The 15,777-nt window shown below is 25.4% G+C and overlaps 2 protein-coding genes and 1 long non-coding RNA gene across 4 annotated transcripts; 1 reads left to right on the top strand and 2 right to left on the bottom strand.

Moving 5' to 3' along the window:
* Window positions 1-566: 566 nt before the first annotated feature.
* LOC108553758 (uncharacterized) lies at window positions 567-1,892 on the bottom strand. Its single transcript, XR_001890658.1, has 3 exons — window positions 1,823-1,892; window positions 1,181-1,328; window positions 567-1,057 (listed from the first exon to the last, which is right to left on the bottom strand). It is a non-coding gene; the product is annotated as an uncharacterized LOC108553758 (long non-coding RNA).
* A 1,099-nt stretch (window positions 1,893-2,991) lies between these two features.
* Pgant7 (N-acetylgalactosaminyltransferase 7) lies at window positions 2,992-11,543 on the top strand. Of its 2 annotated transcripts, XM_017908774.1 has the most exons (11): window positions 2,992-3,147; window positions 3,294-3,499; window positions 3,715-3,881; window positions 3,995-4,202; window positions 4,627-4,803; window positions 4,885-5,128; window positions 5,411-5,632; window positions 6,105-6,203; window positions 6,274-6,399; window positions 6,469-6,615; window positions 11,495-11,543. In XM_017908774.1, the coding sequence occupies exons 1-10, from the start codon at window positions 2,992-2,994 to the stop codon at window positions 6,607-6,609; spliced, it is 1,746 nt and encodes a 581-aa protein (XP_017764263.1). In that variant the 3' UTR covers window positions 6,610-6,615; window positions 11,495-11,543. The 2 variants fall into 2 exon arrangements, with proteins under 2 accessions (XP_017764263.1, XP_017764262.1); XM_017908773.1 differs by lacking the exon at window positions 11,495-11,543 and having other exon boundaries at window positions 6,469-6,776.
* AkhR (Adipokinetic hormone receptor) lies at window positions 8,753-15,030 on the bottom strand. The gene is made up of 8 exons (XM_017908775.1): window positions 14,898-15,030; window positions 13,660-13,940; window positions 11,324-11,472; window positions 10,261-10,366; window positions 9,552-9,759; window positions 9,305-9,428; window positions 8,902-9,034; window positions 8,753-8,824 (listed from the first exon to the last, which is right to left on the bottom strand). The coding sequence occupies exons 2-8, from the start codon at window positions 13,912-13,914 to the stop codon at window positions 8,753-8,755; spliced, it is 1,047 nt and encodes a 348-aa protein (XP_017764264.1). The 5' UTR covers window positions 13,915-13,940; window positions 14,898-15,030.
* Between the last annotated feature and the right edge of the window lie 747 nt (window positions 15,031-15,777).

The raw sequence follows: 15,777 nt of genomic DNA, 5'->3' as shown, positions 1-15,777 counted from the left end.
ATCAGGACCAAATTCTGCAAACATATATGATTTTTACTTTATTGCTGCTGTTTTAGTTTTTGAACTGTCCTTTACTTCTTCACTTTCCTGTACCATTATTCTTGGTTTAATATCAGAAAATGGATTGTTCAATATTATAGTTTTTATCATTTTTGGTGCATAAAGTTGTCTATCATTCTACAAAAAAGAGGAAATATAATATTTATATACATTCTTGATATATTTTCTAGTAAACATTAAATTTACCTCATCTACAGGTGCTTTTTTAAGTTTAAGCATGTTATATATAGTTTCTTCAGTAACCTTACCAAAGATTGTATGTTTACTCTGCAATTCTGATGCAGAACCAAGAGTAAAGAAGAATTGGGAACCATTTTCATCTCTTCCACGGCAATTGAACCTCGTCGACAAAAACCTAATCTTGTATGAAATTCGTCCTAAAACACATATATACAGTAATTATTTTTGAATACAAAACGAATTCATTTTATTTTTAAATATAGTCCCACTTTAAATGGTTCTCCATATATTTTACCACCTTCTCCTGTACTTGTGGGATCATTTCCTCTTCTCACTGCTTTCATTCAAACCTCTTTCTTTTCTTTACATACCTCAGCTCCATCATTCTGATACATAACACATTAGTGCTGGTCAACATCATTTTTCTATGTAAGAGCTTAGATTTCATTTTCTACATTTATCACATGTCATAAACAAGTTGTGTATGTGCTGGTTGTTGCACACTGCGTTCTTGTGACAGTTAAATTAAAAAATTGAATAAGTAATATTTGAAAATATACAAATATATTTACATAGTGGAGACATCAATACTTTGAATTAAAAGAGAAATAAATTTAATAATTTCAAGTTTAACCTCTTCTTTTTCAGTAACAAGTTACAAATTCGCAAGTTGCAAAGCTGTATGCTGGGCTGGCAATGAATTATTTTAAGACTGTAATGTTGTTATTTGTATTTGAAGCTTTACATTTTCAGACAGAAGGCTTTTTGAAGCTGTTTATGCAGTATTTAATTTCATATTTAAATATTCCTGTTCCTTCTAAAAATAAAAATTAAAAAATTATAAATTTGTTACATTATATTTCATAAAATTATTGAAAGTATGTATTTTTAAGTTTTTTAGTTCCCTTACATGTACCTTATATGCATAATATCAACATACCTTGAGGGATTCTACCGTTGCTTCTAAAGTATTATGAATATTACTAGTCTCATAATTCTTGGAATTTATAGATTCAGGTACTGAATTTTCACAACAGGAATTATTTAACTTTTTTATATAATCAGTTACTTCCGGAATTTGTGCGATTCTGTAATTATTGAAATTATATATTAATTAATAATTACTATTCAATGTTTATATTACGTTTAATTTGAAATTTGAAATTTCATTATTTTTTAACAATATTATCCAGTGGAAGTGATAACAACATATTGCTAAGGCCAAGTTTTTCTAAAATCGTATATAATTGTTACGTATTCAATTTTTTAGCTACTAAATTCGATTGCAAAATTTCTAACGTTTCTCTATCAATAGCTGCTCGTGAATCCAATTTCTTACTAGATCTTTCTTATTATGTTAATTCTACTGCATAATTATGACTACCTTCGCGTTCTGATTTAATAACAAGATTAGACTGTTGTGCTTTATTTATTTCTTCAGCTTCTACACTAATTAATGAATTGTTCTTTTTAACACTCTCATTTATAATAGTATTTCTCCATTTCTGTTACATTAATGATATCTCATGCTGCATTAATATAATATTTGATTAAATGATACTATTAATAAAATAAAATATACCTGACGATACAAATCTAATTCTTGTGTCAACTTTTTTATTTGTGCAAATAAACATCCCATATTTACATTCTCCATTGCATCTTGCATAATAACTAAGTCTTGATGATCTCTGATCTAATAAATAATCATCAAACTTTTTATATTTACATATTACAAACAGTAATATAAAAAAATAAAAACTAAAAATTTAAGAAATATTTAATGAATACTATAATCTTTTTAAGAAATTTGTATCAACAATTTCAGAAATGTCATTTTGAATATAATATAGTCAACACTTTCCTTACATTATAGGATACATACATACATATGATACTAAAATGGAAAAAAATAAAGTTTATACAAGCAATCATAAAAAATATTTCTAATTTCTTAGCACTTATGTGCTATATTTATTTATAACGTAAAATGTATATTTTTTAATTTGTATCTGTTTAATTAACACAAGGATCTTTATAAACAGATGTGTATAATGAATATAATATGTGGTTTTTAAAAAATTGATTTAATTTATAATGCACAATTTATGATTACAAATCGAATAATGCATAATCTTTCCGTTAAATTCGCATAATAACAACCATACATCAGATGACGACATTTTCACAACAAATTTTTAAAATAGAAACTAGGAATGTCGAATGCGTGTTGGTTTGATGAAAGTGAAGTACCCACACATAGGAACTCAAGTGTATGCAAAAGACACGTTGGCTGTGGTGTGAAGCAACGTAGCTTCAGATTTTTTAAATAATGATTCTGTTTATTATGATATAATTTTTAATATCATTATAATACATTTCCAGAATTTGTTAAAATTTATTCTATTTCATGTATCTATGTATTTTTATTTGAGGTAATGAAAATTTTAATATGTTATTTTTTGTATTTTTTTCACAGTATTTTACTAAATATTTTAATTGTTTTAGAATCATATAAATATTAAAAAAATTATAATTTGACGACTTAATTCCAAATTTATTTTGAGTTTCTTATATTATATATTTCTATTTTACATTCATTTTTCTCTTTACTCATATATCTTTATTGCTTAATTAGTTTCCATAATCATGTATTCAAGAGCTATTATCCACATCAAATTTATGTAAATGTCTTCTTTATTTTATATTATACTAATCATTTTTATTTCAGGTGTAATTATCTTCAACAAAATGAGAATTGTTCAGCTAAGACGAAACCGTCTTTTTAGTATTATTATCTGTAGTATATTTGTTCTTTATACACTATATATTGTTATCAACTTTTTTTCTGATAAATCTATCAATAATTTTAAAGAATATTGGTCAGAAAGTTTAAAGGTTAAACAGGTAAATAAAATATCAGATCTTTTTAATAAATAAATATAATTTCTAGTATATAAAATTATTTGCATCTACAAACTAAATACAAAACTAAATGCAAAAAATATTTTGCATTCTTATAAATACATTTCAGTGTTTTTACTATTTTATAGGAGCCATTTCTAGCAAAGGACTTAGGTAACTTTGAACCAAAACATGTATTAATTAAAAGTGGACCTGGTGAAAGAGGTAAACCTTACATTCTTAGAGAAGACCAACAAAATGATATTATACAATCAGAAATAGATTATGGCATGAACATGGTATGTTCTGATGAAATTTCATTGGATAGATCAATACCTGATACAAGAATGCCTGAGTAAGTTAATTTACTATTTCCTACTTTTTATAATCCAAAATTTTATAGAAATATTATGTAAATTAAATTCTAAATCTCAGAAATCTTTCCATACATTCTGGTACAAGTATAAGATAAAAATCAGATATTGCAATTAAATAGTATTGATTTCGTAGAAATTTTGCACACACACACACACACACACACAAAATTATATATATATTCTCTATTTACAGATGTAAACATTGGAATTATCCAGAAACACTTCCAAAAACTAGTGTAATTATAGTATTTCACAATGAGGGTTGGTCAGTACTCATGAGAACTGTTCATAGTGTGATAAATCGTACTCCTCCTCAATATTTGGAAGAAATTTTACTTGTAGATGATTTTTCTGATAAAGGTAAATGAACAATAAGTTTATCAGAATAGAAGCTGTAACAATTATACAGTATAATAAACAAATTCATATTTATTAATTATTTCAAGAAATAAGTAAAATATAAATCTTTATAGATAATTTAAAGGGAAATTTAGATTCCTACATAGAACAATGGGGAGACATAGTTAAAATAATAAGAAATGATAGAAGAGAGGGTTTAATAAGGACAAGATCATATGGTGCACGTGAAGCTAAGGGTGAAGTCATAGTGTTTTTGGATGCACACTGTGAAGTTAATATTAATTGGTTACCACCTCTTTTAGCTCCAATAGCTGCTGATAGGTATTTTTTTCATTATTAAATAGTGTCCACATTGAAAAGTAACATACCATGGAATTATCTTTGCTAATGTTCTTTTAACACTTAAAATTATAATTATGGTTCAAAAACTCAGAGAAAGGGAAAGTTTATGAATATGATTCATGTTCAATAAGTGGTTGAAAACATATAGTAGTTAACAGGAAACTTTTATTAAAGAAACAAGAATATATTTTACTTTATTCTTCGTGCAAAGTGAATGTAAAAGTAGATGAAAAAATTAAGAATGCACCACAAAAACAAATTTTTTTTAATTATATATTCTAATATTCACTTGAACTTACAGTTCTGTCAAAATGGTTACTTTTCTGTTGTCATTGAATGTGTTAATTATTATTTAAATTATCATAAGAAAATGAATTTTTTATTATCTTTCAAATGTTTTTAGAACTGTAATGACAGTTCCCATTATTGATGGTATTGATCACAAGACTTTTGAATATCGTCCTGTATACCAAGAAGGACATCTGTATCGGGGTATATTTGAATGGGGAATGTTGTATAAAGAAAATGAACTGCCTGCAAGAGAGAAAAAAACACGACCTTATAACAGCATGCCGTACAAGTAATTTGTATTTCACAAAATATACTTAGCACATAGAATGAAATTATTTTACATTCATGTATTAGGAAAAATTCACTTTAGGTCTCCTACTCATGCCGGTGGTTTGTTTGCTATAAATCGGGAATACTTTTTGTCGTTGGGTGGATATGACGATGGATTATTTATTTGGGGTGGTGAAAATTTTGAATTATCGTTTAAAATATGGCAGTGTGGAGGAAGTATTCTTTGGGTACCATGTTCACACGTTGGTCATGTATATAGAGGGTTCATGCCTTATACATTTGGTAAATTGGCACAAAAAAAAAAAGGACCATTAATAACTATAGTAAGTAAACTAATTAATTTTTTTCTGCACATTAATTTATGAAACTATAAATATAGTATCATAGTAACTATAAATATAGTATATTTTATTAATTATACAACACATGTATATTTATTTATTTCTTATTACACAATCATAGAAACGTAATTTAATTATTTATAATGTAAATTATAAATATGAATATGAAGTTGTATGAAGTATGAAATTTCATATAATTTCACATATATTTACAAATCTATAATATACAGATATATATATTTACTAATTATAAATCCTTCCCAGAATTACAAGAGAGTTGTTGAAACTTGGTTTGATGATAAATACAAGGAATTCTTTTATACAAGGGAACCACTAGCACAATTGCTTGATCATGGTGATATATCAGAGCAGTTGGAGTTTAAGAAACGAAAAAGATGTAAAAGCTTTCAGTGGTACATGGAAAATGTGGCTTATGATGTTTTCGATAAGTTCCCTGAATTACCGCCTAATATTCACTGGGGAGAGGTAATAATGTCAATATCTATATTGATTTAATTAATGTGCAACAACAACTTACGATTTATCATAGTCATCATATCGTATCGTCTAGAAAGTAATCTACAAAGTAATCTATATAAAAAAACATTCTAAATATTTTAAATAAAATAAGTATAGAATAAATATCAATAAAAGGTACTATTTTACGCTATATGATCGTATAAACGCGTCTATTGTATTTATATTAATAGTTGTACATAACAAGATTCAATGTAAAGCAGGAGATCTTCAGTTATTTTTGTATAGTAATGCAGGGTTACAATAAAGGATTACAATTATTTAACTATATTGGAAGGAAAACTAATAGGAATTCATATTACATTGCCTATAATTTTTTAATTCAATCAGAGTTTACGTCCACATGTATGCTTATATATATACATGTCTTGTTCTTTTCTATATGCAAATAAATTTCTCTCCTTTCTTCTTTAAATCTTAGTTGCGAAATGTAGCAACAGGAACATGTTTGGATACAATGAGCCATTCTCCTCCTAGTTTAATGGCTACAACTGAGTGTCATGGATTTGGCAATAATCAGGTAATTTTTGATTATCTTTACCTTAAATTTTTTATTTAAGAGTTATAATTTATATAATTATATTTTTTAGTTAATTAGATTAAACGCGAAAGGTCAATTAGGTGTTGGAGAACGATGCATATCTGCTGACAACCAAGGAGTGAAATTCGTATTTTGCCGTTTAGGGACTGTAGATGGTCCATGGCAATATGATGAAGTAAATGATCTTTTATTAAATTACTATTTTATTTAATCATTTTTTATTAAAATTTTATTACTTTTATAGAAGACAAAAACTCTTCTACATAGAGTACACAAAAAGTGCATGGCACTTCATCCTCAAACTCAACAATTATCACTAATGCCATGTGATATTAATAATACATATCAGCAGTGGTCTTTCCATCAAATTCATCCACAATGGTGAAAAAACGTAAGTACTGGTGCTGTTTGCATATGAAGTGTACTATGCCAGTCAAAGACTTTTGGCAAAACTTTACCTATGCATTAACTATTCTTCTTTTATACAACAAATAATAATTAAGACACATTTTTTTCTATCATAAATGGTTCAAACATTTGTGCAAACTCAAACATGCAAACAAAAACGTAATATTGTACTATAAATTTTGTTTTAAAATAATAGTGGTAAAAGGAGCATTAATATATAAAAAAAAAAAAGAAGAAAAAATGGTGCTGTCAAATTTTAACAATGCTAAAGTAAGATTTACGTTTGTTATGTTGATATTGTTTGAAGTAATGTTTGTATTTATATACAATTCAAGTATATAAATATATTTTATAATTTCAATGATTTATAATAATTTATTAAAATGCAGCTTTATTTGAGATTGTTTCGTACAATTTTCTATTTTGTCAAACTTATTTTTCACATCATATTTTCTCATGAAACGCAAATTTATTAACCAATTTGCCCTTAGATTAACCAATTCTTGAAAAATAGAGTAAAATAATCAGAATTATTTCTTTTTTAAACAAGTATTGGTTACATTTGCTCCAAATTAAGAAGAGAGATTATTTCATAATTAAAAAATACGTGTATCTACCGATCGCATAAAATACTTGCAAATACTTATGAGCAGTTAGAGATGTAAGCAAACATTTGTAATAAATATTTATCAAACATTACTCCTAAATAAATGTTAATGAATATGATCTAGAGCTAATTTTTAAAAACAATATTAGTTTTGAATTTCTACTCTTTATCTTGTTAAAGTGATGTGTAAAGAAATATAAGGCCTAGTGAAGAATTATTTCTTCTACTATCTGTACTGACACCACTTGTAAGTATTTATAAACGTTTGTAAACATTTATAGTCATGCATGTCACACATTTATACTAACTGTTCAAAAAGCTCACAAACGTTTATGAACCATTTGTGCGACTGGTAACTGACTTATAATAAATAATTACGTGGGATATACATGTTTCAATCTTTTTGAAATGCATTTTGCTTACATTATAATGTGAGAATGTGTGCTTTCATCTTCGACTGATTCCTCTTAAAAGAGCATGTTATTAACATAGTTTTGTACTGGTTTTTAATTTTTTAAAATATACTTTCAGACAAGAAGTTACTTAGCATACTGTAAAGAAATATAACAAATGTTTTATTAAACATTATGTACTGATAAAATAAAGTAAATATAATTTGTAATAATTCTTTTCCTCCTATATATCTCTCTAACTGCTATAAATCTCTCATTTTTTATTCGATCACAATATATTTAATTTTATTACATATATTTATGTTCAATGATTTAGATGAATGGATGTTTAAATAAATAAATGTTTATTTTATCAATATTCTTTATTTTAGAAATATGATATTACATGAACTTTGTACAAATGAACAAATAAATAGCATTATCATTGAATTTTAATAATTTAATTTACATATAGATATATTACATTGTAATAAATTTAAAAAAAATTTTTTATGTTTTTATATAGATTATCCTGTATATTTTTACACAAGGTATCTGCATATTTCATCTTTACGACATACTTTGGCTTCATCAACGTTATTAGTACTTACATAGCTTTTTAAAAAATGTGGTTTCTAAAAGGTATTGAGTTTTTGGATATAAATCTTCTGTGACACAAATGTTAATCCTTCTAGCATTATATTAATAGCAATAAGAATTTTCTACTGGAATAAATATCTGAAAATAATGAAATAAAAATTTGTGTGCAAAGAAATATTGAAATCCATAGTTTATGAAAATGTTTACACGCAACAAAATAGAAATCCTAGGTCTCAAAATTAGGATAAATATTTAAAAGTAAAATTAAATTATAATAATATTCAATATTTTGTATACCTTTATTCTCATTCCTTTTATTTTATTTATTATCTAAATCGCAGAATTAAATTGCAAATTTTTTCAATAATCATTTATGAACAAATAACCCTGCTGCAGAAAGAACAGCAGTTTCTAATAATTCCAAGCAATTCCATATAACTTAGCAATCACAGTCAAATTTGATGCTAATGATTAGATTTAACTTATAACTATTGTCAATGTTCCTTACACATAAATAAACATTAATCAAGAAGTTTAAGTGATAATGACAATGGTGTGACTCGAGTTTCTATGGTGGTTGGTCTTACAGATGTCTGAAATAACATTAATTATATAGATATTTATTTAATTAATTTTGCATTTGTCGAATAAAAAAATAAGAGACATATACCTTATTACGATCTCTAATATTAAATGCACCATATACAATAGGATTCATACAAGAATTTGTACATGCAAATAAAAAGAGACCTTTCTGAATTCGTTGATCAACTTTATACGCCGAGGGCCGATCAATCCAGTACCTGTACATTCAAATATATCTCATATTGATGTAAAATAGATATATAATAATTTAAAACCTAAGCTATATTCTATACTTCAAAATAAACAGGAAAAATTTTGGTGTATAATATTATTTTAAAAGAAGCTAATTTAGGGTGAACTAAACTTTAAAAGGTAAAAATTGAAAATTATTTTCTTAAAAAATGAACTGCATTGTTAATACATATAATACATGTAGTACATATAACACCAATACATTAATAATCAATGTATTAAGCGATATAATTCACCAGAGACTCATAACATAATATGGTGTCCAGCAAATAAAAAATACAGCAACAATGATCACTGTCATTTTGAGAGTCCGTATTCTCGCTCGTGTAAGAAAACCCATAGAAGAACGACGAATTTTATCTAAAATTCATACGATCAATATTACTACACTAATTATTTAAAAATATGAAGATATTATTTATATTATCAATCTTTATCAAATTAAAATATAATTTATTAAATTTAAAATAAATTTTTTTGTACCATCTTCGCTCTTTTTTGATCTCCTGCATATCTCTAAAAGAATGCTCGTATAGGCATATATTATCACAATAAGTGGAAACCAATACATCATGATCATTCCAAAGAGAGAATAAGTTATTTCATGAGTGTATGTTGGAAAAGTATTAAATGTAACACATTGTGAATACCATGTAATATTTGGATGGGTTTCCAAATGAAATACTATCATCTAAAAAAGAAACCATAATTATTAATGTGTATCCTGAGATCAATGAATAAGAATTTTTTTTTACTAATTATTGCTCCAATGAAATGTGTCAACAATGAAAAATATTACATATGTAATATTTATCTGTGATATATATAAATATTATATGATTAATAATTCTTATGGATTAGAAACGAAAAATAGAAGATAGTTTAAATAAGATGTAAGATATGTAAAATCAAATTTAAAATATTAATAATGTATGAATTAAGATCATATATAATATAATTTAAAGATAATGGGCCCATCTTATTTTAAGCAATTAATACTTTAATATAATTTATACATTGTAGTCTAAAAATTATTATAAACTGTACCTTAATATCTGAAATGAAAAATAGATGAAAACTATAAAAAATAATTAAGAACTATTATAAACTAAAATTTAATATTTAACATAGAATAGAAATAAAAATAGTAACAAAAGTCTTTATTTTAATTAGTTATTTATGATGGTCATACTTGAGGCATTGAACAAACAGCAGATCCCATCCAAGCAAAGCATAACATGATTTTTCCTCTTTTATCAACATCCCATAACTGAAGAGGTCTTATTACTGCATAATATCTAAATTAAAATGATTAATTTTATTAAATGAAATTCGTTTCAGTAATATGAAATTATTTTTTGTTATAAAGAAGAACAAAATTAAAACATGAACAAAAAATCTTCAGGTAATACAACTCTATAATATTTTTAATTTTTTATAATTTCTATTTTTTTTAAATTAAAAATTTTATCTTAAACAATTAATTTAACACTTATGATGCCACTAATTAATTTATCATTGCATTATAGATCCGTGAAGTTATTCTACTATCACTGTTTCATCAATAAATTGATGAAAGTAACTTTATATATAGGAGCAGATCAAACGAAAAAATATTTTATACGATCTTTTTTGTGTTTACAAAAATTTTAAAAATTGTTTTCAATATATTGTTCCTGAGTTATATATTTATTTGTAATTAGTACCAAATTTTTTAAAAAATTTATTAATATTATATGAAACAATTCTAGTATTAATAATTGATTGAGTATTTAAAAATTAAATAAAAAGGACATTATGAAAAAGGTAAAGTTTCTTTAATTGAATGCGACTTGTCAAAATATCGAAATATCGAAAGATCGAGATTTGAAATATCTACGCTTCAACTTATCGAATCTCATGAAAATAATCCAAACAAAAGTTTTAAGCACAAATGTAATGTATTTCTATTATTTTTTCATAACAATTAAATTAGATTGATATTTTTTATATTATCTAGGAAAAAATCTATATCACAAAATTCACATAATCAGTTAAATTATTGATTATTGATTAATGTTATATAACAAAATGTGATAAAAAATTTATTCAACTTCATTTCTTTTTTTGTAAGTGGTCAGTACAATTTTTTTATCAAATCAAATTTAATGCTTGAAATACCCAACAAAGTAAATAAAGTTATGGCATCAAAAGAGTTAAAATAAAGAAAAAGGAGAAATAGGAAAAGTAAGATTGCTTTAAAAAATTATACTGACCTGTCCATACTTATGCATACCAAAATGAAAGATGATAAGTATAGACCGAATACTCTAAAAAAAGCCATTATTCGACACATTGCATCTCCTGCTTCCCAGGAGACTGTGATCGCCCAACCAATCTCAAGTGGCATCATTAAAAATGTAACCTGTAAATCTTTTTTGTTTCAGTAATATGCATTTCTACGTTTCAAAGAATTTAATTGAGTAAGAAAGGGACAATTTTTTTTATTTCAATCAAAGGTTAGTATTTGTTGAATAATTAATTTTTTTTAACAAATTTTGTATTATGAGAAAATTAAGGATATTGATAGATTTAAAACAAGAAAATCAAAATTTTTATGTAATTTTAAGATAAGTCAAAGAAAGTAAAAAATTAACATAAACTGAAAATTTGTACATTCATTGCGACAATAATGTAATAAAGAGAATAAAGGAAAGTGAGGATTTATTTCATTTCCTTTTTCTTCTTCACGTAGTGAGTTCGTTGGATATATCGATATAAAGTTTATTTTTGAGAAGATTGATTTTAAACATTCATTGGTCATAAATGTATATGATTGAAGACAATGTGACTAGTTATTGTATCATTTTGTTATCGTTAAAAAATAATTTCCGAATTTGGATACTGAAAAGATATTTAATATTTATCATATGATTGTTTACTAGTAAATCAGTTATATTGTTCGTAATATTACGTTAGAGATTAACATTACGTTAAAGATTAATTTTATTTTATGTATATATTATACACGTATATATCATACAGAAAATTTTACTCTTCTTAATTAATTTATACCATAAAAAATAATTATCAAACATATATTATGTCGATCAATTTTAGTTTCTCATTTTTCGAAGGATTTCATGATGTTCAACCAATGGAATTTTTAAAATTAATTTTTTTGAAAATTAAGATTTGAGTGAAAAATTTTGTTGTTTTACCCTTCATATCTATTTTGCATAAGGAAACTTCTTATTACTGATATATTATCTTTCTAGCTCTACATAGTACAAGCATATAATATAGTATAATTTGGTTACATATCAGATAGTATACTAGCATAATCAGATAATATAGCTTAGTTATACATTATAATCATAAGTATTAAAGCAGTACAAAGCAAATGTTAATAGTGTTGATGAAATAATTGTCGAAAAATTTTTCGGTTATGAAGATATATCATAAGAAGTGGAGAGTATTACAATATAATGAAAGAAAATGACGCGAAAAACGCCATTATAGAGCTTTACAGCTTTTTACTTTATTTATTTATTAATAATCAGATCGATTTTAATTTCAGCAAATATAAATATATTATAGTTTGTTTATAACATAAATTGAATTACTTCGTCTTTCCCAATTAATAGGTTAATTCTATTCAATTCAATACAATTCGACATAGTACTTTAAATGTATTTTTGTATAATGCTTTTGCAATGTTCATTTGTTCGTGAAACATCAAATTAATTTGCTCATTTAAATAGAATCGTACTCTTTACTATCAGTTGATTCTCGACACATTGTTGCAAAGTTTATTGCAAGACATTAAAGTTTATTAATGCATAGAAGCCAATTACATGTAAATATCTTATCTTATTTTTATTTTGTTGTCTATACTACGTGTCGGTCATAAATTTTTTTTTATTGATAATTGCATTAGCTTTTACAAATACGATTTCGTCAGGTTATATATGTATGTTCATTAACGTAATCTACTGCTATTTTAGTATATTCATCAAACTTTATGTTGAATTATACATGAAAAAAAAAATATATATATATATTAATTAACTGTTGCAAAAAGGATACAAGGATATCAGGATACAAAGAGCTAATATCTCTTTATTTTATTTAAAAAAATTTACTAATTGTATTTAATTACAGAAATTTATTAACATACTACTGTGATAATTGAAGAATAAATGCTAAATCATATTTATAAAAAAAAGAAAAGAAGAACCAGGGTGCAAGGTTTGAATCTTTTTTACTTCATCAATTTTATTGGTATTTATTAATTATATTACATTATAATAATTCTTCAACTTGTTATTTTTAATATCAATGAAGACTAAAAATATACTAAATTTTTAACTTATCTTTGTTAGTATTCTCTCATTTTCTCTAATAAAAATTGATTAATTGGTTTAAATTATAAATTAAATTATGAATTATAGGACACGATTATAAAAATTGTTCAATATATTGTTAAGATATTAATAAAGAAATAGAAGTATACTAAATTATACAAGAAAAAGAAAAGAAGATAAAAAAGATAGATGAAGAAATAATGACAGGCGTTGATAAAGGGACGGAAACATTATGTCATACTCACAAGTAAATCAGCAATCGCAAGGTGCATCAACATCGTATGTATCCTCGATTTAGATACACGTTTACGACGCATAATTAACACTAATACCGTCGTGTTTCCAATGGCAGATATTATCATTAACACACTATAAATGACAATACTAACAATATGACCCTCGTTGAAGCGCATGTCAATTGGTAGCTCTACTTGATTCGAATTGTTTGGTCGCGAGATGGATAACTCCGTAGAAGTAGCGATTTTTAAATCGCTTCCCATAATGTCTTTCGAAACTTCCAAAAATGCTGTTACCAAACGAATTAATTATAGGTAATTATGAGTCAAATTTGAATTTGGTAAGAATAACGTATCAACACATTTGCGACTAATAATTTTTCTCTTATCTAATATTATAAAATTAAAAAATTGAAGTTGAAATTGAAATTGAAAAATAGTAGATTGAAAATTAAAAAATAGTAAAAATAAAATTCAAAAAAATTCAAAAATTGGTTTTAAATTATCGAGCGTGCATCAAATTGTTCTTTGAAATCATGTTAATGGCAACCAAACACAGAATTTGAAATTATGCGAATTCACGTGAGTGACAACTAGGGAGAGGATTATAAATTCGCGTGAATTCGCGTCGATTGCGAATGTGTTGATTAATAATTAATTATAATATTAAATATTTATTTTATAATTGATATATTATATTATATATTATTATACATTATTATAAAATATTCTCTAAATATATGTTTCATATATTTATATATAATATATGTATAGAATATATTATTCCAAACATTCTATTCTATATATTGCTCTGTATATTCTGTTCATTATACATTTCCACATGTTTGAAAATTTTTCAATTCTTCAATTATAAATCGTCTATTGAGTATCACTTTTCTCTTTAGCTTTTTGTATACCATCATACTATACATATACATTAATTTGCAGATATATGCATATTTAAAAAATATAAAGAAAAAGAAGACGTAGTCGAGTAACGAGAGATACGTTGCATGCAGTATCATGGATTGAAGTATATCAAAGATTAGTTTCCATTATATTTCGTTCATCACGTGCAAAATACGTGTACCATTAATTTTCACACTAATCAGTGTGGATTATAACTACATATTATGTCACTCGCGCTTTTTTTCATAAAGTGTATTTTACACTTTGAACCGCTTTATTGTTAACATTTTAACACCATTCGATACCTATATCGATAATTCATGTACAAATTGACTTACCTTATTTGAAAATTTATTGATTGCTGCAAAATAACGCGTTATTAAATTGTACTTTGATCTGTTTATGAATATAGCAAAAATCAGCCTCCATTTTTTATTCCACTTGGATTTCGATTATTTTACTCAAATTCTGTCGAATTAATTCCACATTGGTATTTAAATAATAACACAAATGGCTACCATTTTTACGAGTGCCACCAAATTTTCAATTGGAACTTCAAATTTTATAGCTCTTTTAATTATTCGGTCTTCGTCAATTATCCACTTTTCTTCTATTTATCCTCTTCAATTTTTTTAGACTCTGTGCACTAATACTCATTTATCACAATTTAATGATAAATTATCCACTGATTAAAATGTCTTATAAAAATTCGTCTATGTCTTCTTACAAATATGTTTCTTCTTTTTTCTTACAATTAAGCTACTACACATTTTAGAGGTTCAATATACGGGTCGAATTAACGTATATTCGAAAAATACACGAGCAACAAAATTTGAAGAAAATGTGACACATTTTGGAAAGCGCTGGTAGATAATTCATATCGTATAGTTCACAAAGCAAAAGATTCGTTTGTATCGATTATATTGCAGAAACGTTGAAAAAACAGGTCGAGATGTTAACAACGAAATTAAAGAACCCTTTAATCAAGGGTTGAAAACGTGAATGACGTTGAAAGATAGTAATTCTATTATGAAAAACCGGCAGCGACCAAGTAAAAACTGCAAATTCCGCGGTATAACTAACATTTATAAACCTATAGAGACGCTTGGTCCAGTAATCTGGGGTCAAGTGTTAAATCAAAACGATAACCACACGGATACTCTGTCTTCGCGATGATACTTTCAAAAGTTGATGACAATAACGACGACTCGATTTTAG

Source organism: Eufriesea mexicana, unplaced genomic scaffold, assembly GCF_001483705.2.
Source record: "Eufriesea mexicana isolate 0111107269 unplaced genomic scaffold, ASM148370v2 scaffold12808, whole genome shotgun sequence".
NCBI lineage: Eukaryota > Metazoa > Arthropoda > Insecta > Hymenoptera > Apidae > Eufriesea > Eufriesea mexicana.
Note: the sequence above shows the minus strand (reverse complement) of the source record. Positions and strands in the feature narration are given on the sequence as shown.

What these genes read in the sequence shown, in the direction of transcription:
- AkhR (XM_017908775.1), bottom strand. Translation starts at nt 13,914, where the DNA reads ATGGGAAGCGATTTAAAAATCGCTACTTCTACGGAGTTATCCATCTCG. An exon ending in TTGCGATTGCTGATTTACTT is followed by an intron (nt 11,473 to 13,659) that starts GTGAGTATGACA and finishes AAAGATTTACAG; the next exon opens with GTTACATTTTTAATGATGCC. An exon ending in ATATTAGAGATCGTAATAAG is followed by an intron (nt 8,825 to 8,901) that starts GTATATGTCTCT and finishes ATGTTATTTCAG; the next exon opens with ACATCTGTAAGACCAACCAC.
- Pgant7 (XM_017908774.1), top strand. Translation starts at nt 2,992, where the DNA reads ATGAGAATTGTTCAGCTAAGACGAAACCGTCTTTTTAGTATTATTATC. An exon ending in AAAGTTTAAAGGTTAAACAG is followed by an intron (nt 3,148 to 3,293) that starts GTAAATAAAATA and finishes ACTATTTTATAG; the next exon opens with GAGCCATTTCTAGCAAAGGA. An exon ending in AGATGATTTTTCTGATAAAG is followed by an intron (nt 3,882 to 3,994) that starts GTAAATGAACAA and finishes AAATCTTTATAG; the next exon opens with ATAATTTAAAGGGAAATTTA.